General features: G+C 44.2%; 1 protein-coding gene across 2 annotated transcripts in view; it reads left to right on the forward strand.

Moving 5' to 3' along the window:
• Window positions 1-2,086: 2,086 nt before the first annotated feature.
• Window positions 2,087-23,949, forward strand: part of RC3H1 (ring finger and CCCH-type domains 1) — a 29,859-nt gene continuing 7,996 nt past the window's right edge. For both annotated transcript variants that reach the window (XM_018555542.1, XM_018555543.1), the window contains exons 1-13: window positions 2,087-2,465; window positions 9,491-9,611; window positions 12,449-12,688; window positions 13,007-13,182; window positions 14,611-14,811; window positions 14,995-15,127; window positions 16,197-16,315; window positions 18,900-19,012; window positions 20,856-21,134; window positions 21,319-21,536; window positions 22,661-23,043; window positions 23,217-23,387; window positions 23,481-23,633. In XM_018555542.1, the coding sequence (XP_018411044.1) occupies window positions 2,235-2,465; window positions 9,491-9,611; window positions 12,449-12,688; window positions 13,007-13,182; window positions 14,611-14,811; window positions 14,995-15,127; window positions 16,197-16,315; window positions 18,900-19,012; window positions 20,856-21,134; window positions 21,319-21,536; window positions 22,661-23,043; window positions 23,217-23,387; window positions 23,481-23,633 (2,538 nt within the window). In that variant the 5' untranslated portion in view covers window positions 2,087-2,234. The remainder of the gene's footprint in view (window positions 2,466-9,490; window positions 9,612-12,448; window positions 12,689-13,006; window positions 13,183-14,610; window positions 14,812-14,994; window positions 15,128-16,196; window positions 16,316-18,899; window positions 19,013-20,855; window positions 21,135-21,318; window positions 21,537-22,660; window positions 23,044-23,216; window positions 23,388-23,480; window positions 23,634-23,949) is intronic.

Below are 23,949 nucleotides of genomic sequence, written 5' to 3' on the forward strand. Positions count from 1 at the left end.
AGCCGTGATCTTCCTGGTGTGGCTCCAATGGCTTCCCCTCTGAACACAGGGAGATCCTTGCTTGGCCATCACCACCACCATGTGGCCTTGTATTTTTTTCACTGGATACAAGACGTTCTGTGATTGGAGGTGGAGAGTGTGATATCACCCGTCTCTCGTCTCCATCTCATCCAATTAGAGAATGCCATTTATTCATTGAACAAATACAAGACTTTCCGTGGATAGCAGCGGTTCTAAGCAATTGACTTCCTGTGCTCAGTGTGCAGAAGGGAAGCCACTGGAGCCGCACCTGAAAGATCACAACTATCGCTGTATGTAGCTCGGACTATTATAGTGATTTTCAGCATCCCCTGCAGCATTCCGGAGATCAGATATGGATACTTGCATCAAACCAAGCTGGGCCAGTGTAAGATTCCTTAAAGAACTATGAGGTGAGTGAAAATCATAGTTCGAGCCAACGTGTGACAATGAAACTGTCACACGTCAGCTCAATAGATCGGGAAGTGAGCGAACACATACCGTCGCTCACTCACTTCTCTATCATCTCCTTGCAGAGAGCAGTGACTGTCAGTCACGGATCCCTGCAGGGTTTCCCCCTCCCCACTCCGATCTTCCAGCACTGAGTGTAGGAACGAATGTGGTGGGGGCGGGCACAGCCGCCTCTGCCTCTAGATAGGCAGAGCCCGCTGTCACTCACGCAGCTGGGTGGATCTTGACAGTAATGCCGGGATCTGTCCCGGCTGCAGCGGTCTCAGTATACCGCGATCTGTAGCACGCGATATACTGAGCTTTGGGTCACGGGAGGACGCTAGTATATTTCCTCCCGTGACCCTAAAGGGAACTAAGGGAAAAACACTTACCCCATAGTTCTCTTTTAAGTTTGTTCCTAGAGTTCCACTTGAAAATGGAAGAACAAGCACTAACCAACCTGTATATGACTATATAGGTAGCTGAAAGATACATAATAAAAAAAGGAAAACCTTTGTTCTGTTTGTGTTTTGCTGACATTTTATATCTACACTGATAATGTAAGCCCCAGTGTTTTTCTATGAAAAGCATGTATGCAGTCATACACATATGGAGCTTTGGGGAAAAGGGTGGGAGTTGGTATGGGAAGATCAGAATTTGTGTTTAATCACAGCTTCTCCTTTTGTATGTCATGGCTGTCAATGATAGACGGCTCATAGTTACCAGCAATCTTAAAGGAGAACTAGAGCCAGCTGTACCCGCCCCCTCCCCCGTCCGTTCCGCCAGTCAGCGCTGGCGGGGAGGGGGGATTTAAAGAGTTTAGATCACTGCTCTGAATAAGAGACAGCCGAATTTCGCAGTCAGCACCCTTTCGGCCGGCATTCCTTGATCAACTGATCGAAGGAGCTGTTCGGCAATTCTTCATACGATCAGAGGCGGCTGCAGGCCGCTGTCAGAATTAAAAAGAAGCAGCGGGGATTCCTTGATCAACGTGCTTGTAGCGTTACATAGTTGGTAAGGTTGAAAAAAGTCCATTGAGTTCAACCTATAGAGATGGAGGAATCTGCTCAGTTTTTATCATTAGAATTTATAACATTTGGGTTGAACAAAAAAAATATTGTAGTGTATGGCCAGCTTTAGAATCTGACACTGGTGGGAATATCAGAAGCCTGCGTCCCCCGCTGTGTGCTGTGGTTCAATCTGCTGACCCTCCTGCTTTAGTACTGTAGCTTGTTGTGATATAGGGTGGGAAGAACTACATCTTCAAGTGCGGACCAGGTTTCTGACACCCCTGGTAATGTCCAATGTGAAGAGGCCATTGCTCTACCAGAGAGTGAAGATCGAAGGAACGAGCTACAGGACTGGCTTTTTTTTTTTTCCTTTTTTTTTTTTTTTACATTTATCGATAATTTTGATTAATAATTTAGACATTAATTTGTTTTTTTTATTTATTTTACTTGGCCTCTTTAATGTCGTGTATATTTTAGAAACAGCTCTGCCATTTATAAACAGCTCTGCCATTATAAACTATGTAAGAGTTTTAAACCAGAGTTCTCCTTTAGTCATTCGTTTCTGATGATCTAATGGCCCTTTTTAATCTTTTCTCTTTCAGGTCACATCTTCCACTATGTGCTGACTGTCTGTATTTACAGAAGATATATAAGAAAGACAAACTTTATTTTGGAAAGGTTTTTTGATTCCAGTGGAATCTGTGCTTAAGCTCCCTACCCTTTGCTTTGCAAGCTCCTATTTTCAAGTGGGACAACATGCCTGTACAAGCTCCACAATGGACCGACTTCCTGTCCTGCCCTATTTGCACACAGACCTTCGACGAAACCATCCGGAAGCCCATCAGCTTGGGTTGTGGGCACACCGTCTGCAAGATGTGCCTGAACAAGCTTCACCGCAAGGCTTGTCCGTTTGACCAGACCACCATAAACACAGACATTGAACTGCTGCCTGTCAACTCTGCCTTGCTGCAGCTGGTGGGAGCTCAGGTGAGTACTTCATTTATCTTATTTTTGTCATTCACAGTTGATAAGACCAGTCACCAGAGTATCGCTTTCTGTATAGTCCCCTAAAGTGGACCTGTCATTCCAATTCACATGAATTAGAAAGGTATCAGCCCTTTTAAATCATATTTTCACTCACAAAAATATCTTTCTTGCCATGAATAAAGATGAAGGTTATCTTGAACACCTTGTATGATCTAAAACCCAAGCAAAGACCATTTGGTCTGCCTACCAAGATCATTGTAGATCTTTAATGTCATTAGTAACAGTGACTATGGTCTACCTGTCTGGTAGGCTTGCACTGAGATAAGAACAGTGGGACACTACCAGGAAGCAGGGACTTTATATGTAATTAGCAAAAATGGCTGACCTGGGTACATGTATATTCACTAACAGGGTTATTCACTAAGACCGGGTTCACACCTGGGCGTTTTACAGCGCTGATCGACGCGCTGTAAAACGCTCAAACAGTGAAATCCCATACTTCTCTATGGGCATGGTTCCCACCTGGGCGTATTTCAGCCCGTGGAAACGCGCTGAAAAACGCCCTACGCCCAAACAAGTACAGGAGCTTCTTTGGGGCGTTTTTCCGCGCATTTCCATTGCTATTCCCGAGTGTGGCTCGGGGTTAACAAAGCGGTAACCCCGAGCCACACTGGGGAATACAACGTAGGACTTGCCTTATCCGCTATCCCCGCTGTGTCCTCCGGCGACTTCCGGGTTCCGTCCCTTTCGAGCGGCCGCGTCGCAGGGGGGCGGAGCCGGCGGGAAGTTTGTAAGTGATTTTTTTTTTTAAATAAAGAAAATAAGGAAAAAAAAAAACTAAATCATACCGCCAGTAAAACGTGCGTTTCACTGAACTGAAAAACGTGGAAAAAACGAGCAGAAAAAATACACCAGGTGTGAACCCAGCCTAAAGGGTGAAGAGTTTGGAGAAGGCAGGAGAAGTGAACAATCTAGGCCAACATAGCACAACTGGAATGATAATTTTTCCAAATCGGCCATGTTGTCCTGTCCTAGATTGTTCACTTCTGCCTTCTCCAAACTCTTCACCCTTTTGTGCACAACCCTGTAAATATTCATGGAAACGGATTTTAAGAGATTGGCATGCTTTAAAATTGACCTTTACCTCCTTTGTATAAAAATCACATTGTCATATATCTCTGCATGCTGATATGAAATCATCTTCCATTCATTAGCTAAACAAACATTGTTTTATTGTACTTTTTGTTTTTCCCCACTTCCTGGTCCACTTTGGCACAAATCATGTTATCGTGCCCAAGCATTGCATCCTGGGAAGGTTACATCAGCAGAGCATTGGTGGGATATCTCATTTGTAATCTCATGAGATCTCAGGGAAAGGCTTTTTCCTCCCCTGAGATGATGTGCATGTCCCAGAGTTCCAGGAAGTAAAGGGAGAGATATTGATCCGCTGTTAGTATACTGGGGAGGAAAAGTAAGGTATGCAAAAAATACAAAGCCGGCAATTATCCGTTGTGTAAATTTCAGAACTAGATAGAAATACAAATCCTTTGGCAAGTAACACAACTCGCTTATATGTATGACAGGGCAGGTCAGTGTTGACAACATAAAAATGACTATATTTGCTATTTAAAGTAAAGTTTCACAACATTAGGATGCTTACACTCATCAAGTGGCATCTGAATATTGTACTATATGAATGCAAGATTGCATTAGGCACGTTTAGTATGAAAGGAATGGAGGAAGTGTGTACAAAGTGTAAATTACATTTCATCAGTAACCTTGAATGACCACATGAAAGTTCTATTAGTGGAGCTCCTTCAATAGCCATGGGCTTGTCCTCCATTACGGTCAGGAAAAATGCTGTATGCACTATTTATTTTTTTCTGACCGCACCGGACCAGAACACAGGCATTGATGTGCCACACGTTCGCGAGCGGGCGATCACACTGCGGCCACGCCCCCTCCCGCCCCTGAACACAGGGAGCTGGCTGGGATGCGATCCAGTGCGTTCAGGCACCAAATCGGGCCGGAACGCACTGTTTGTAGTGTGAACTAGCCCTAATACAGCCCCCCTGCCCCTCTCTACCACTGCTTCAGGCGGCATATATTGGCTATTGCAATTTGAAATGGCCAATAGCATGCAGGCTATTGCACCCTCCCACTACCTGCTGTATTTACATTCAGCTGCCGTCTGTGGAATCATGCCACCGGAAGCTGTCCTTCCCTGCCTAAAGCTTTTCAAGCGCCATGTGCTTACAATTAGAGGTGCACCGAAATGAAAATTTTAAAAATGAAACCGAAATGGAAAACAATGTCGGTCCCAAACCAATTTTTTTTATTTTTTACATTTTTTTAAATATTTTATTTTTATTTATTTTTATTATTTTTTACTTTACTTTTAGGGGCTTCGGGGAAATATTAGGGGTCTAAACAGACCCCTGATATTTCCCTTTTAAAATAGAAAAAGAGATTGAGGATTTGTATCAGGACAAGTAGATTGTCATGAGGGACAAGTAGATTCGGCCCCCGCTTTAGTCCTTGGACAAGTAGTTTTTTGCGGTGTATACTTGCTCTCCTTCCTGACAGCTGTCACAGGAGGCTGAGCGAGCGGTGGGGAAGGAGAGCTTGATCTGACAGCTGACTCCTTCCCCGCATCGACGGCCGGCCTCCTGTAAAAGCGCTGGCTGTCTCCGCCCACACACCGCTCTCCCGATCTGTAACAGTAGGCTGAGCGGTGCGGGGAGGAGAGACACCGGCCGCTCACAGCACTCTCCTCCCACAGTGCTCGGCCACCTGTGACAGTTTCTCTCCTCCTGCTGGGACACAGAGCAGCACCCAGCGGGGAGGAAAGAAAGCATGGATGCACCACTATATCGGCAAAAAATGGCACTTTCGACATTTAGCCAAAAGTGCAATTTTCGGCCGATATATCGGTGCATTCCTATTTACAATACAATTATTACAAAAATTATATTATAAAAAGGTGGTAAAAAAAGTCAGTTTTGGTTTCAGCCTGACAAAGTCTGCTGCGGGAGGTGCGTTACAGTGCCATTCATTTCACCCCAAACGCGCCTCCCACCCGCACTGGAACGCACAGTACTGCAATGCTGTGCATTCCAGTGCAGTGCGATTGCAAAAAATTGCGCATACAGTTTTATTCTGAAGTAAACTTTGTTGCACTCCATTTGTGTATTTTATTTTAAATTAAGGACAGTATTGAAATATTTTTTTATCTAATTACCGTATTTTTTGCTCCATAAGACGCACAAAAGGCGGGGGAAAATGTTTGTGCGTCTTATGGAGCGAATCCCTAGTTTTTTGTACATTTAGCCCCGCTAAAGCAGAGCTAAGCGTACAATGGAAGCCGCTGCTCGTTTAATACAATTGATTTATTCAGATCACTTGTATTAAAACCGAGTGGCTGCGCCGCCGCCCCCTGCCATGGCCACAGGATAGGAGCTCACCATAGAGTTCCTAGAGCAGACGAAGAACGCCTGTCTCGGCATTCACTTACTTCAGCTTCTGTCACAGCTTCTGTCACAGAAACTGCCTGCGTCCTATGTACCGGTGCGCCTTATGGCGCGCAAAATATGGTAATCAAAAAAATAATCGGCCAACTAATCAATTCTGAAAATACTCATTAGTTGCAGCCCTAAGTATATGCCTTCCCGTGACCCAAAAGCAAACTAAAAAAGGCTGCCCCACTGTTCTACTTTAAATAAGAAATTGCTTCACCACCAGTGAATGTTTAGTGAAAGTCACATTCACAGCCTCATCAGGATTTTTTTTTTAAATTTCTTTGCAGTTGTGTTTTTTTTCTCTCTGCCAAATGGAAATGACACCTTGGAATACATTAGATGATAATACAGGACTTATTTTTTCTGCATCATTCTAATATTTCATTGTAGGCCAACCCTTTGTTTATAATTTCCCATTATTGGCCAGTTACACCTTACTGAGCAACCACCTTGGATGAGCCTAGCGTTACAGCTCACCAGTGATGTGTATAGGGAAGCACGTTTCCCGAGCTGTGTGTAGATGAATCACCCGTTCTAACTGCAATAGTGTGTCTGTGCCCTGGTATACAGCTTTGTGTCACAGGGAGGGCCGACCTTCCTAGGATTCAGCAATTTCTCTTTGACTCATGGCCCCTGCACAATTAAAAAGCTACTACTGGTTTTGTTGGTGTACATGTCTCTGTCTCTTAATGGGATACTGCTTTGTGATCTTGCACTTGCGAAACAGCATGTCTTCAGCATTAAGGGCTAGTTCACACCAGAACTGCATGCGTCTACACAGCTGCAATGTGATCCGTTTTGCTGCGATTTTTTACTGCAATTGATGCATTATTTTTTTTGCTTAAAATGGGATTTCATGTGCATTTGCATGCTTTTTTATGTGTTCCGTTGCGATCCAATGCAGCTAAAATGAGGCAAGCAGTATTTTTTCTGACTGCATCGGAACGGACTGCACTGGGGCGAGGGTCCAGTCACACCATCAAGAGTGCGTTCCAGTGCCTCTGGAGCACAACCCGGCTCACTTTTTTGGGGGGTGGAAGGCGGCGTGGTGGTGCATTGAAGTCAATGGTACCAGCCACGCCCCCCACGCGCGGTACGATCGGCGGCATCCTAACGCGTGGGATGCGTTCCGGTCCACTACGATATGTAAAAAACAGTGTTTGCAGCATTTTTTGCAGATCACACTGGACTGGAACGCAGGCACTAATGTGCCATGCGTTCGGGTGCCGGCGGTCCCAACGCGTGGGGGGGGGGGGCGTGGCTCCGGGGCCATTGAGTTCAATGCACCGCCACGCCCCCTCCCGCCCCAAAACAAAGCCAGCCGGCCACGTTGCGTTGCAGAGGCCGAATGCACTCCTGATGGTGTGACAGGGCCCTGAGTAGAGCAGCAGAAATCCCATAGGAAAGCATTGTGATATATTTTGGCTGCAGCAGCCAAACTGAATGGACTTCATCACAACTGCATCTGGTGTGAACTAGCCCTTGAGATTTCATGTTAGAGCAGTACTGGGGACTTTCATATGAATGTTTCTTCATTACCACTTTACTTCCTAATTCCAGGGGATCCTTGGCACTAGGGGAGATGGTTGTTAAAGTTTATGTGCACAATGCTTGGTGTGCAAAAGTAAAACTTTGCCTACACTGCCAGCTACACATGCACAGGGGCTTTCTTGCTTGCCCATCGCCTGTGTATTCGTTGTTTCCTGTGAAGAAGTACAGAGCAATAGTTGTCTATTTCTTGAAACATCTGCTCAACAGACTATTGGGATCAGGTCACACAGTATGGAGTATGATAAACTCTCCAGTGACCTTGTCTTGTCATCGACTTTCTCACTCCATCTATTAAGTAAGGTGCCAGTTGCAGTGTTGCAGATGGCGGTGGCCCATAGCGTCTACAAGTATGCTTTTAAGAACTCAGAAAAGCTTGTGTCTTTGCTGAATGGAGATCTCTATATCTGACTAAGAGGATGTGGGGACAGCTGCAGAGACGCTGCTGCTTCCACTCCGAGAGCCACAGTCCTGCTCTGTAGCTTGTGCTTGGAGACGGGTGGGTGGGGGGCGGGGGGCTTGTAGAGATTTATCAAAACGGGAGCAGACAAAATCTAGAGCAGATTTGCACTGCAGCCAATCAGCTTCTCTCTTTCATTTTCAAATCTTACCTGAGCACACTGAAGAGGAATGCTGATTAGTTGCCATGAGCAACTGTTCCAGATTCTGTTTGTTCCGGTTTTGATAAATTCCTCCCAGGTTATTTTACTATGGCTGTGGCTACTCTACCAGCAAAATGGTAAGACGTGATTCTAGCAAGTGTTGCAGTTACAAGATGGTTGGTTCCATCATAATAGAAACGCAGCAATAAGAAATGAACCATAACAATTAAAATGGTTTACAACTCTGATAGGGTTTAATTGCTGTCTGCATTCCGCTTGGAGAGATTTTACCTCACTTCCTGTGTTGGTGGTGGATGTCACTGAAACAGGGAAGGTCTCCAGAGTATGAGCACAGTCAGCAAGAGGAGATCTGCCAGAGGTTCTAACCCTTTCCCTCTGTAAGCTAAACTACAGAAAACAGGTTTGGGTTTGAACAGCATCTTGTTCGGGCGCCATACAATAAACCATCAGCGGATTCTTAATGCGACCTTTACCCCCTTTCACTTAAAATCACAGCCGCATGTAGCTCTGCATGCTGATTTAAGATAATCTTGCATTCATTAGGTAACCAAACATGTTTTTACTTACAAATGGAGTTCATCACTTCCTGGTCCAGTTCTGGCAAAATTATCTAAGTCCCAAAACATTGTATCCTGGGAAGGTTACATCAGCAGAGCACTCCTGGGAAATCTTCTCAGGGAAAGGTATTTTCCTTCCCTGAGATGATGTGCATGGTCACATGTCCTAGTCACATGTGCCAGATTTTTAGGAAGTAAAAGGAGAGCTAGTAACCCGCCCTTCGTTAACATGGCTAGTGTCAGAAGACTGAGGAAGAAAAGAGAAATAAGGAATGCAAAGAATACAAAGCCTGCAATTATCTAGTAGTATGTGTTTGTAGCTTAGAGGAATCTCTGCTGCCATCTATTCCATGCGACAGCTGGTGGCTTTACGTCTTTTAGAATACCCAGATACATGCCTACAGTTACTGTTTGGCCGGCAATTTTCCACTTTTCCACCCGGCTCCTTCGATTGAGAAATCCAATTTTGTTGACGATTCAGCAGGGAATAGGCAAAATGAAATCTGTGTATGGTCAACTTTAGTTTTGGTGAGATAAATGATGGACAGTTGTACCAAAAAAAACCAAAAAGATCTATGTTGCCTGCTGCAGTAATGAATGAAAATTGCTGTCACTTCCAGTTTTTATTTCCTCTTATATAATCCAAGGTGGTGAGTTTTGCACATAGAGATTTGTTTTTGCAGAAAAGGTCACTGTGATGTTTTCTGCACATTATAGATAATTGGTAAGTGTCATAAGGTGGGCTTTCTTTTCATACAGTGTTCCCATTTGCTCTACAGGTACCTGAGCAGCAGCCAATCACTCTGTGCAGCGGGGCTGAAGACACCAAACACTATGAGGAGGCCAGAAAGTGTGTGGAAGAGCTGGCACTTTACCTGAAGCCCCTCAGTACTGCGAGAGGTAAGATCACTCTTGCTAATGTAAACACTCGGAAATTATCTTTTCATTGGCCCGTGCAGCCGAAGGGAGCAAGCAGAGTTGAATATGTTTTGCATGGGGATGTGGAGTGACCATTTCGTCTTTGTCCTGCAATGGACAAAGGGAGGGGGGGGGTTCAGTTCAAATGATTGGTGAGCTGAACCTGCCATGTCCACCAAAGTCTATAAATAAAGTCACACTAATTTAACTGTTAACAAAAATGTATCTTTGTGTATCACTCGGTTGTAGATCCTCAAATCATCTCTGAGTTGGTGCTTACACTGTGCATCCTTCTGGAGGGTGGCTACATTTGTTGCCCTTGGTCCCTGTGTGTGTTGTAAAGTAGACACCGCTCCAAGCTCACTACCGTGATGGACTACAATCTCAATACAAACTGGTAAACTAAACGTGAGATTGTAGTCCATCACGGGAGCGAACTTGGAGCGTTGGCCATTCTTGAGTGCTATATCTCAAAACCCATGGCCGTTGTAATTATGCACAACCCTGAACTTACCCATGACAATTCTATATGGCATGCTCATCCCGAAATTCACACCACTGGCTTGCTTCTAGAATAGTGTCTTGAGGATGTTGGTGTTCACAAAGAGAAGAGCCGTGCAGCACGAAATTAAAGCCAAGAGACGGCACCCCTGCCTAGATGCTCTACGAAAGTCATGTAGCATTGACATTTGCCATACTGCACACTAGATCTGTCCTTTATAACCGGCTGCATCATCACGTGTGTACATTTTCAAGGGTTTGCTGAAACACTGGTATGATCTTACAGGATGTCTACATATGCAGGCTATAGATGTGTGTTACTCTTCGCTTATAAGAGGAAGTGTTTTGTTGAGAATTTACACTTCCTTTTCGCATCCTACAGATTTGTGTACAACTCCCCAAGGACTATTTCAAGAACTTATAACTGTAATGCTTTAAAAGAACGTCGTCAAAGGAACTAAAATTAGCTTTGCTTTGATTTTTTTTTTTTTTTTTTTTTCACAGTAAGCTTATAAATTAAGTTGTAAAGAAATTCTCTGTTCCCGTTCACACTTTCATCACCCACTTCTGATGCATCTACTGCTAACAGAAACTCTCTAACAAGGATGAAGTCTACATAGATTGACTTTTTTTTGTGCCTTTTGTTTTTTTAGGACAAGTGCTGATGCAGGCTATGGCCTGTTCTCAGATCTGTTATGTGCTTTTATGTTATTTTCCGTACTGCAAGTGAAATTCCTACTTTACTTGAGAGAAATGTCCTCTCTACTACTGTATATACATTGGAAGGACTTTAGTAGAGTTAATCGCAGGTCCTTAAATATTTTGTTTTGTAGATGTTGAGTTAGGCCATGGCAGAACTTCCGCAGGCTGAGTGAGCAGGTCTTCCTGTTATGATCACATGATCAGTCAGTATTGTAATACAGGAAATGTTTGGCCCTTTAACACCCTGTATGAGCAAAGATGAAAGGCCAACTGCTGTAAAATGAAGTGTAGTGTGTGAGACACCTGTAGATTTCGGGTAGAAGCAGTGAGCCAATCACATGAGAAAAGTATGACATTTCTGTGCACAGAGTACAGTTGCGGTGAATACTAACCAATAGATCAGGTGGGAAAAGGCATCTAGAAAAGTCAAGCGGCTTTAGTTGCTGTAGTTCTGGGTGCTGCTCACGAGCTGATTGGCTGCAGTAATGGTGACGCGTCCCCCTGCCAATTGTTATAAATGAGTTGAAGGACTTTTCCCATGTACACTGGAGCTGAACCCTTTTTTTAAAATATTCATTTGTGATGTAGGCAGAATATTAATTTGCCTTTGAAGATGACACGACTCTCACAAGCACAAACGGGGTTTATAATGTTGCAGTGTAGACAATCAGTGGTAATTAACCGTGACTACACAGATGATATTTAATATATCAATTGTATTGCTAAAAAATGTTCCTAATTCTTACACGTGATTTCTTCCAGTAGCAAAACTGACCAGTCAATGAGCATTGCTGCAATTTAATTTACTGGCAGCATCTGTAGGCAGATAATTCCTTCTACTCTTCTCCCCAGACTTGAATTAGGAATCGGAGGTTAACTACTCAATAGTTGCCATTTAGGAGACTGATGGGCATTTTGTTCATTCTGATATAACCCCGAAAGATTAGTCCTTTTGAGACTTACCTCTTAAAAGAATCCCATACTGCAATATAGAGGCTGTCATTGCTGACCTGCTATTGAAATCTGGCTTCAGTACTTGAGTCACTGACCTGGAACAAGCATGAAGGTTGATGTGACATCAGAACTCTTGCTCTGCATACTTTTTCTAGGTCTGTGCCTCTGAAAGTATTGAATTCCCCCGGATCAGCGTGGCAGCCAGGCAACCAGTGCTTTCAGAGGAGTTCAGTAATTGCAGCCTCCATATTCTTTTAGTGTTGCTCTCCTGTAACTATTGCCCAGCAATCTACTGCAGCTTCACTAAATGGGGGGACTATTGCATCAGGAGACCTTTTCAGCCTCTAAAACTGACATTTTTACTTGTAGCCCTTTTTTCTCCTTTCTTCAGGCTAATGGCAAACTTAGAGGATTCACTTCTAAGCTTGATCAGTCAGCAGCCTTCCCTACCGAGTGATCAAGTGGCTCATAAGGGGTGAAAAAGGTCTGGTGGAGGATCCAGTTTGGAGATGGATAATCTATTACAATAAACTGTGGGGATTTCTGGTGTGTTAATATTCTCCCTTTCATGCTCGGACCCATATTGGTTGTGTTCTAAAGAGTTGATAAAAAAAAAAGCAAAGGTTTATTTTTTCTAAATTTTGGACCCTTCACTTCTCCAGGTGTCGGTCTAAATAGCACCACCCAAAGTGTGCTGAGCCGCCCCATGCAGAGGAAGCTGGTGACTCTTGTTCATTGCCAGCTGGTGGAAGAAGAGGGACGTATTCGAGCAATGCGAGCAGCTCGTTCACTGGGCGAAAGAACCGTCACCGAGCTTATCCTGCAACATCAGAACCCCCAGCAACTCTCCTCCAACCTGTGGGCAGCTGTTCGTGCCCGCGGCTGTCAATTCCTCGGTCCAGGTACGTTCCATCTGTATTTTCAAACCAATGTCCTACAATTGTGGAATTTACAGCACTGCTAGACTTCTAGAACTACAGGCCTCCACAGGGAACCATCAGAATCAAATTTGCCTTCAAAGTTTACATTTAGTTGTCAATACAAGAAGCAGATAGAGGAAGTTACATGGCATAGGCTCCAGGAAGTAGACTCCCAGTGACCCTGTGAGTTCTTGCTGTAGTGAATTATAGAGAATAAAGCTTAATGTAAATGACCTGATTTCTTTTTTATTGACTTGTTGCTTGGAATTGCTTCTTAAGACTTTGTTATGTGTGTTGCAGCCATGCAGGAAGAAGCCCTCAAGCTTGTCCTCCTGGCCCTGGAAGACGGATCTGCTCTCTCCCGAAAGGTCCTGGTTTTGTTTGTGGTGCAAAGACTGGAACCGCGCTTTCCTCAAGCCTCGAAAACTAGCATTGGGCATGTTGTCCAGCTGTTGTACAGAGCCTCTTGCTTTAAGGTATAGATTGTTTAGTTTCCTTGTACATTAACATTCCGGCATCCCTAAGCAGCTTGAAAAAGTTGTATTTTCTGTGTAACACCGGCCTTGTCAAAAAAGTAGAAGAACAATGTGTTGTTCTCTCCTACCCATACAAAGTCATTTTAAAAAAAAAAATAGTTCTAAAAAATATGAAAATGTGGCACCCACGGCAGTCGCACAGGTTGCTTTTTTGTGCTTAGAAGATTTATTTTAACCGATGTGTGGCAATACCTTCATCTGGTAAAGAGCGCTGATGAGCAGTGTCACGATTAAGTGGTATGTGGACTTGATGAAAGTTGTGATACCTGAATGATGAACAGGGTGGATATTCCTTTCATGGTTTAGGACAGGGGTAGCCCAAGTCTAGCCCTCCAGCTGGAGTGAAACTACAATCCCACCATGCATTTGCCTATGGAAGTCATGCCTGTGGCAGTCAAAGTCTTGTAATGCCTTATTGGATTTGTAGTTGCACTACAGCCGGAGGGCCAGAGCTTGCCTACCCCTGGTCACGTAGATCCAAATAACTTAGAAACCTCCCTCTCCAAAACAGAGGCAAAATTGTTGACGAGAAAGCATAAGGGCTCAATCACACCTATGCACATGCATTGCAGCACACGTGGTAACACACACACATAGTTGTGAATGGGCCCACACAAGTCCCCTTTAAAAACACGTTAAACTGCAGTGCGTTGAAGTGAACCAGCCTTTTAGTAAATAGTTTTTTTGCAATGCATTTCATGCAGTAACTTTTTCTGGAAGAAAATGGAGAGGTATGAAAAGGCCCAAGTGAAATTTTTAGTTAATCAGCTATTTAAAAAGGTTTTGGGGTTGTTTATTTGTTGCTTCAAGTTAAGATTAGCTGGGTAAACATGCAAATATGTATTTAGTTCCGGCTGCTGGCGGGTAGTAAATATGGAATATTCCTACAGTAGTTCATGTTTCCCTGAATAAAAAAATGTAAATATGTTTAGTCCGAAAACTAAGGAAAAATATATGTAAACATTCTGAAGGGAATTTATCAAAACTTGAGCAGATAAAATCTGGAGCAGTTGACCATGGCAACCCATCAGCATCTCTCTTCAGTTTGCTTAGGTAAGATTTGAAAATGAAAGAGAGAAGCTGATTGGCTGCAGTGCGACTCTGCTCCAGTTTTGGTAAATTCCCCCCTATGTGCATTCCCTTACTAACCAATAGGTTTATCTTTAGAAATAGAAAACCTCCTCTATTAGAAAATATTGTTTCACCTTTACTGCTGAAGTTAAATCTGCATATATCATATATATGCATTGTAGTGCAGTGAACTCAAATTAAGCAATTTCAGTATAGGAGAGGAGCTTGTACAACTGCACAAGACTGAAGGTGATGCTGGAAGGCTCTGCTTTAATGTAGCATGTTTTCCAATTTCAGGTGACAAAGCGTGATGAAGATTCCTCCCTGATGCAGTTAAAGGAGGAGTTTCGCACTTATGAAGCACTGCGCCGAGAGCACGATTCTCAGATTGTGCAGATTGCTATGGAGGCTGGCCTGCGCATCGCTCCTGATCAATGGTCCTCTCTTTTGTATGGGGACCAGTCTCACAAATCTCATATGCAATCCATAATTGACAAGGTAACCGCCTCATTCCTGCTCCTGCCACTTTGTTGTGTCTGTCTTGTTTTCGCTATATAATGATTGGACCCCATCCTTATTTTGTAATCTATGGTTCTGTGTACCTACCCTTGTATTTTTTTTTTTTATATGTGTTAGTTTGAACATTGTTAGTTCATTTATTACAAGAAAGGTTTTGTTAAGTTGCAGACCCCGGCCTCGTTTGCTCAGAGTGTCCAGGAACTGACCATTGCTCTGCAGAGGACTGGAGACCCGGCCAATCTTAACAGATTACGTCCCCATCTGGAGCTGCTGGCAAATATAGATCCAAGCCCCGGTAAGTGCATGTGTACTTGCAATAAACCTGACACAAATCTGCAATTTAAGCTGCACCCATGAACAAAATATGCGTAAGCATGGTTTACTTTGTTCTAAAACCGCATGGCAAATCGGTCCGAATATCTGAGATCATAGCAGCTGAAATGATATGCCAGTCTTGACTCTTTCTTCAAAAGTTGATCATGGCACCCCACCACTTTTCACCTCCCAAGTCTTACAAGTGTTACTATACTGTAATGAAGGCCCTCATTAGCTAGTAGTGAGGCTCTGGATTGGGGGGGAGAGAATGTCAAACTTAACTTTTAACAGAAGTCAAATTTCCCTTCTTCATCTGTGTTCTTCCAATGCATTTGTCATATTGCCCAGGTTTGTGACAACCTTACTTGTAGCCATTACATATTAATTGGCTGGAAAAATGAATTGTGGCTGATCAACTCTCCCCTGAGCAGGCTCAGCCATAGTTGTAGAGGTGGCTGCAAACATAGAAATGTAAATGGCTGGATCAGGCCTTCTGTGATTTCAGTAGGGTACCTTTACTACTTGGTAACCACTCCACTTATTTATAGTAGAGGCATTAGTTGTACGTTGGACGTGCAGCTGACTGTGACTGCTTACAGCAGAATGGTCTCCCTAGTTTGTTATACTACAGATTCATGCACTGAGCTGTTTGTAGCTTGTTCAACAGCACCTGCACTGCTTGCTTCATTGGTTTGAGTACTTAGCCATAAGCTAGCAATACACGTGTAGTGTTTTCTCATTCAGCCTGTGGAAAAGCATAAAACCGTGTCATTTCCCTATCTACGTTAAACGGCATATACGGGGGAATCTCCCATGCCTATTATTGTATGCTGACAGCCAGTGCCTGCGATTGTCAGGATATTCAAACAGTGACTGCAGCTGTTTGGGTGGAGTTCTGCTTAAATCTTTAAAGAACGGATGTGCAGAGAAATGCTCCTCTATAAACAATGCTATCAGTCCTTTATAGAATACTGTGTGAAGAGGATGTCGTTTGTAGCAATAATATGACATTTAGAGAGCTTTCATTTTATTGAATAATTATTTTCCAGATGCTCCGCCTCCAACATGGGAGCAGCTAGAGAACGGTCTTGTGGCTGTGAAGACTGTTGTTCATGGGCTGGTGGATTACATCCAGAACCACAGCAAGAAGGGGACTGATCAGCAGCAGGTGAGCGAGGCGCGGAGCTACTGCATGATTCAGGTACCGCTTCCAGAGCTACAAAATTGTCTCCAACCAGTAACTTTTTTGGGGGAATCCAAGTGAAAATGTTGTTCTGCAAGTTGGAATATGACATTTTTTTTATACTGCTAGAAAGTGTTGCTGCTAATGCATTTAATTAGTTAATGGAAAATACACCAAGACATGTATAAATGTGCCTGGGACAAAAGTCTCTTCCCCCCCCCCCTCCCCCTCTTGATGTATTACTAAATTAGAGCTGCACAAGCTGGGAGGGAGGCAGAGGGTACGGCAGACTAATATAGATATTACCATGTACAGTATAGCACTAGTACTGCATTCTGCCTTCATTCCCAGCATGGACACAGCAGACCCATTCCTCTTAGCCCCATGTGCCTTCGTTTTCTGCCTCTGTCCACAGCAGAAATCTTGTAAGGTATCTGGCACCACGTTGGTCTACCTGTATTTTCTGTACATGTGTTTGCATAATACCATTTTTGAGTTCTCAGGTGCAATGCTTAGTATGGTGCTGGACTTTGTAGATGCTTGGCATTCCTGTACATACATGGGTCATTTTCTGTGGTATTTGGCATCATATGCAATGTGGTGCTGGCCCCTGTATTTCCTGATTATATGGCCACTAGGCATACAGCACCATATTGTGCACGGTACTTGGTGCATTCATGCCCACAGATCAAGCAAAAACCATTAAACTTGCATGCTGTTGCTTATTTGGTTAGTGGCCTCTAACCCCGTAAATAGAATTGCATTGATATCTCCATTTACTATGAGGCCTGCAAGTTGGCTGTGAATTCTCCGTAGCTTCCTAACTGCACATCTGGCTGCCAATGGGGTGGAAGGAGCACCTGCATCTTATGTTACAAAATCGGAGGGAATTTTGTCTGGCGTTGAAATTCAACCCATGGGTGGCCATGTCAGCACTCCTCTGCTTGACAAAAATTAATTTTTCAATTGTCCTTTGTCGAAGCAATGGTCTAAATATTCCTGGCCGAACAGGTCCCTCATCCAATCAGATGCAGGCAATTTTCACGTATTCAGCATCTGCTGAATACAATAGCCAGTTGAGGGGTATTCCTCCATCCTTGCTGTTTAGCATGGATGGAGGAACCTGTTGGATTTTTACAAAAAAGATCTGTTGGTCTATGGCCAGCCTTAGGCAGCAGAAGGTACTTTCTCAGGTACTCGGTGTATTAAGGTGTCTATATTCAGAATGCTGCATAAGTGGGTTTTTTTTAAATATAATGCTTGTATTTCATCATGGACAACCTGAAAAAGGGTTCTCAAAGAGGCTTCTGTAGAGTGATTCCCCATTGTAATAGACATTGTACCTGAGAAACATCTTTCTGCTACTGATTTTATTTCTTTATGCTGAACTAAGCATAGGCTCCTGTAGTCACGCTAAGCAATACAAGGTAATTGTCCAGGAGCATCATGGGATTCTATGAAAGATGGTTTTCAACAAAGCTTGGGAAGAAGAAAGTTTGATGACATCAATTCACTACGATCTATCCAAGGCTTCGTTCACACTACGTTTGAATGTGCGTTTAGGGATTCCTGCGGCCGGAATCCCAAATATACCATTTAGAAGCACTCGTTAAGTTAATGATCAGGTAACAGCAGCTGCATTTGAAAGCGGCAGTCTGTCAGCACTGTCCTTGGACGCACGATAGTTGTATCCAGGGATAGTGATCTATTTCTAACTGCATGTAATCGTATCACATACGATTACACGTGGAGTGCCGACGGACTGCCGCTTTCAAATTCGGCTGCTGTTGTCCGACCATTAGTGAACAAGTGCCATTTCTAAACAGCATATTTGGGATTCATGCCTCAGGAATTGATAGGTTACTGCTGCAGGAATCCCTAAACGCACACACATAGTGTGAATAAAGCCTTAGGGCTAGTTCACCAGCCACAGTGCGTTCCTGGCGATTTGGGCCGGAACGCACTGGATCCGCATTCTGGCTTGTTTACTTTGGTTTGTGGCTGGAGGGGGGGTGTGACAGTGCATTGAAGGGAATGGCGCCGTAGCCACGCCCTCCGGCCGCAATGCAATCGGCCGTACGGGAACGCTTGCAGCATTTTTTCTGACCGGACCACAGGCATTGATGTGCCTTGCGTTCCTGTGCGGCCGATCGCATTGCGACCAGAGGGCGTGGCTATGGTGCCATGAGATCCAGTGTGTTCCGGCCAGAATCGGGCCACAACGCACTGAGGCTGGTGCGAACTACGGTCAGTGATCTGCCTAGGCTTCATTCAACCAGGAAGTGCTGGCAATCCATTTTTGTTTTCATATTAATCTTTAAATTTACTTTCACATATATGAATATTTTACATTTATGCATCAGATCCACTTAAGCAAGGGAAATTGTAGACCGTTTAATGTTTCTGTTCTTGGAGGGGACTTGTCTAAGAGGTTTGATTTTAAAGGGCTTCTTGCGCACTATGTAAATGTTGTTGCTACTGGGTTATTTAATATATTGATATTTTCTTGTTGGCAAATGAATGTTCATGTTGTAGAAAGCCGCAATAATGGTTCTTTTTGCTTGTACAGCCTCCACAGCATAGCAAGTACAAGACCTATATGTGCAGGGACATGAAACAGCGAGGAGGCTGCCCCCGAGGAGCTAGCTGCACCTTTGCTCATTCCCAAGAAGAGTTGGAAAAGTAAGCAATTTTGTTTTTAAATGTTGATTTTGCTTAAAATACAGACATGGTAGTCTAATCGCCCTTTCAGCTTTGTATGGTAAGGATAACTGTGCACATAGGAATATTTTGTCCCATATGTCCCCAAAAGGCCTTGTGTCTATAAGAATGCTAATACAGTGCCTTTGACACCCTTTTGTCCATTGAGGTGTAGGAGGCGATGTAATCCAAAATGGACTTTCCTGAGCAGATGTTTCTATTTCCCTAAATGAAGACAATCTCCAGGAGCGTGTCCCCCTCTGCACAAAACACATACCTTAAAGTGTATTTCCACTTTTGCAGTCAAATTTAGGAAAACCCCTCTATATGTTTATTATGTGTTCCTATTCACACAGCATACTGGAAAATAACTTTTTTTTTTTAAAATCTTACTTTTTTAGATGTTTTGTTAAATCAGGCAAGATGGCTGATTCCAAGCTTGTCTTAGCCCTTTCACAGTGGTCTGTCCCAATGGAAAGTCTTGGGACTGATATTTGTGGATTATGTTTATCTGATAAGCTTCATTAACACACAATGGAGAAGCAATCTTTGAATGGATGAGACCCCCTCACCCATCACAGTCCCTCCTAACATTTAAAACCAATAGACGCTTGTGCTATGTGACTGGGAACATGTAGCAAATATAAAATAGTTGTTTTCCCAATTTGGCTGTGAAAGTGGAAATACACTTTTTAAGCAATCATGAGAGCATTCAGATCCCCGTCGTATCTCTATAGCAAAGCTGAGTAAACTATGTAAAACATTACCTTTGGTGGATACAGGTGTGTGCCACCTTGCTGTCTGTGTTTGGTGTAAAGGGGTTAAATGTATTTAAACCCAAGAACAAAAATGTTATATATTGCAACCTAACCTGTCCATAGATGGGGTGGCTGCATTTGTTTTCTTTTTTTCTGTTTTTTTTCGCCCTATACCCACCTGGCAATCCTGCCAGCAGCACACTTTTAGGGTGAGGTGACAATTAGAGATGTACCGATACTAGTATCGATGCCGAGTATTTGGGTGAGTACTTGTACTCGCCCAAATGCTTCGATGCCTATATCAGGAAGCCGGGCAGCGTGTAGGAAGTCGGCTCCATGCTCCCTCGACACTTGTGACTAGGGAGCCGGCTTCCCGGTCAATCAGAAAGCCAGGGAGCGTGTAATGACTCGCTACCCGGCTTCCTGATTGGTCGGGAAGCTGGCAATCAGGAAGTCGGGTGCCGTGTAATGGCGCGGCGCCCGGCTTTCTGATTGGCCGGGAAGCCGGCTTCATGCTCTCTCGTCACATCATTGGCCAGAAATTTGGCTCCATGCTTTCTCGTCACCTAGTGACGAGAAGCATAGGGATGGCTTCCCTGCTAATTGGGAAGCCGGGTAGTGAGTCTTTATACGCCGCCTGGCTTCCCGGCTAATCAGGAAGCCACATGGCAAGTCATTACACGCCACCTGGCTTCTTTAATGGGACTTTCGGTATTCAGTATCGGCGAGTACCAAAAAAAAATATATCGGTACTCGTACTCAATACCGGTATCCGTGCATCCCTAGTTCACTCACCATATTAGATCTGTGGAGGAGCACTGTTATCACCCCAGGATAGGTCCATAGAACACCATCCATTCTCCATTCTCTCTCATGAGGACGGGTGTTGTGTACTCGACAAAGAATGCTGGGAATAGCATGCACCTAAAGCTGAAATTTCCTTTTTTGGGTTAGCTGACCTTTTGTATTATACTATGTTTATATATTCCTCCTGGGTCTGGCTTAGAAAGTAAATATTTTTTTTTTCTTCTTTTTCCTTTCCTTTCCTTTTTTTTTGTTGGGAAAAGGTTTAGAAAAATGAACAAGCGATTGGTTCCTCGACGCCCACTGAGTGCCTCTCTTGGTCAGCTGAATGAGGTTGGGTTGCCCACTGGGGCCATACACTCAGATGAGGGTCCTATGGATCTACCTGGTCGGAAGCAAGCTGGCCTTCCCAATGGCATAGTGTCTGGAGGTTCTGTGACACAGCTCATCTCCCGTGGGACAGACTCCGGCTACGAGTCTGTTTTGAAGCCGGTGAAACTGGATCATCTGAGCAACAGTGCCCCGGGCTCCCCTCCAGAGCTGTATGTTACTGTTTTCTCCTCCAATAGTCGCTATTCCCTTGATAAGTGTTGATAGTAGCATGATTGCACAGGTCGCAGCATGTAGCGTTATTTGAACACTGACAGAGATCAGAAGATTGTGATGCATTGATTGTGAATGTGTTATTGCTATTAGAAGTTTATGTTTTCTTTTCTTTTTCTTCAGCCATGACTCCGTGACAAAAACTTCCATTGCCTCCTTACCTGTCAGCTCACATCCACCTCCACAGCGCATTTCTGGTGATCTTCCCCCATTGCCTGTTTCTAAACAAATCCAGATGGTACCACGAGGTTCCCAGATTTATGCTTCTCCCCAGACAGATATGTTTTATCCTGACCCAAGGGGAGGAGGGCCTCCATTTGAACCTGTAACCTATCAGCCAAGTAAGTTTAGCTTCATGTTCTCATTTTCTCTGGCTTTTTTATGCTGCATGCATTTTCCTATACATTTGACTGTGCTTTTGGGCCGTTTTGGCTTGCAATCCAATTTCAGGTGCACTTTTGTATATTTTTGTATGTATTCGCTGCTTGTAAATCCACTAAATGTCATCTATAGCTATAGCTTATGTTAAATAGTTTAGAGCAGTGGTTCCCATTAGGCTGATAGCAATCTACCAGTCGATCGCACAATGAACAACAGCAGATTGCGATCAGCGAGCTGCCTGCTGCGGTGCTTGTGCGGCTGAATGTGTCAGACGCTGCAGACGGAAGGCGTGGGACACCTCTGAGAGTCTGCACATTCGGCCACACGATCACCGTGGGAGGACAGGACACCGCACCTGAGAGGAGACCTGGGAAGCTGCTGCAGTGCAGGTAAGCAAAGACAGCCAGAAGAGAGAGCAGGCAGAGAGAGAGAGAAGAGAGACAGCCAAGAGAGAGGGCCGGTTCACAGTACAAGTCACACAGCCAGCACAAGCAGAAAAGTAGATCTCCAGATGAAAAAATTGTGGGCACCCCTGGTTTAGAGAGGAGCTAGAACATCTGTCTAGGTCAGATTCACCTTGTGTTTTAAGCTGGTGACCATTGTCACTGGACAGAACATGATGATAAATCCAAAATTTTTACCACCAGAATAAAAAGTATAGGAAAAGTTTCCAATCTTCCTATAGATCAGGGTGGGGAACCTTTGGCCCTCCAGCTGTGGTGAAACTACAAATCCCATGAGGCATTGCAAGATTCTCTCAGCCACAGGCGTGACTTGCAGAGACAGATGCATCATGGAATTTGTAGTTTCACCGCAGCTGGAGGGGCCGAAGGTTCCCCACCCCTGCTTTAGGCAGATAAATAGCAAGTGAGATGAGAAGGTAAGAAAGCCCAGTTGGCAGTGTACATGTACCCTAAGTAAGTCTAGGTCCTTCCACTGAAAACTCCACTCTTTCCTATAATAATGAGTTAAGTTGAGGTTGTAAAACCTCTTTGATGGCTTTCACATGTAAAATGTGTATTTTCATCAGCGTGCTATCCTATTTCTTAGCTATATTTCTCATTTGTTTTTTTCTTTCTTTCAGATGTATATTACCCACCTCAGCCCGTGTCGCGCTTTGTCAGACCTCAGCCATCTGCCCCCGAGTCCAACCCTACCTACCTCGACCAGTACCCAACCTATTTACAAGACAGGGTTGTTAGCACACAGTACGGAACCCCGACACAACAATATTCCCCCATGAACCAGCCCATGTACCCTGCACAATACGATACTCGCCGTATGTACGCTTCTGCTCCCCAGTCTTATCAGAGAGAGGAAATGGTTCGTGCCAGTCCTGTACCACTGGAAATGCCACCCAATGCTGGCTCTCCTTATGTCCCAGAAGCCAGAGACCGTTACCAGCCTGTAGAGGGCTATTACCCTGTCCCAACGCATCCAGGACAGATAAGACCACCCTATCCCCGGGTATGTGTGCAATGTATTTAATTTATTTGTAAGTGTAGATTGTGCCGTGTTTGATTTAGAATTCTGATGGATGTGTTTATCAGTAAGATCAAATTCTGGTCACTGGTATAGTCTTTTTTTTGTTTTGTTTCAGAATGATTGTTAATCTACTTTCATATTCTTTCTTGCTAAAGGAAACCTACTGCCGTTTGACTCCCCAACTTCAATCACAGCCTCACCCCAGCCTAGATGAACTTCACCGCCGTCGAAAGGAGATCATGGCTCAACTAGAGGAGAGAAAAGTGATCTCTCCCCCACCATTTGCTCCTTCACCCACCCTGACGCACCCTTTCCATCAAGAAGAGGTAAGAGTGGGCCTCAAACCATTCCTGACTGACCCTTGCACGCTTTCAACTATAGAAGCCAGGTTATACCTTGCATTTTTTTATACCACTTAGTACCTTGACGAGGAACTGAAAGTCTCTGGGAAGTACAAAGGGAATGACTACAGCCAATACTCGCCCTGGTCCTGTGACACAATAGGTTCCTACATTGGAACCAAAGACGCCAAACCCAAAGACGTTTCTGCTGGAGGCAGTGTTGAAGTAGCAGTAAGTTCATCTTCATTCTTCTTTGCTTTGCAATCAACTTGTCATTTTGTATCGCAACATGATCAACATTACCTCTTACCACAGTAGTAGTCGTTTAACCCCCTAGTGGCCAGTGACGTCCATAGTACGTCACTGGCATCTGGCCCGTTTAAACAGACTCCCGTTGGCTAAAGACTCCGGGACTCTGTTTACAATTGTAAAGCCGACTGTCGGCTTTACAATAGAAACGATTCTGGCGACTCAGCTGTTGCCAGATTGCTTCTCCAGGCCAGTAAACAGGCCGTGTTTCCCAGGCTCTGCTGCCCCTCCCACGGGC

This window comes from Nanorana parkeri, unplaced genomic scaffold (assembly GCF_000935625.1).
Source record: "Nanorana parkeri isolate BGI_ZX_2015 unplaced genomic scaffold, ASM93562v1 scaffold201, whole genome shotgun sequence".
Classification (NCBI taxonomy): Eukaryota; Metazoa; Chordata; class Amphibia; order Anura; family Dicroglossidae; genus Nanorana; species Nanorana parkeri.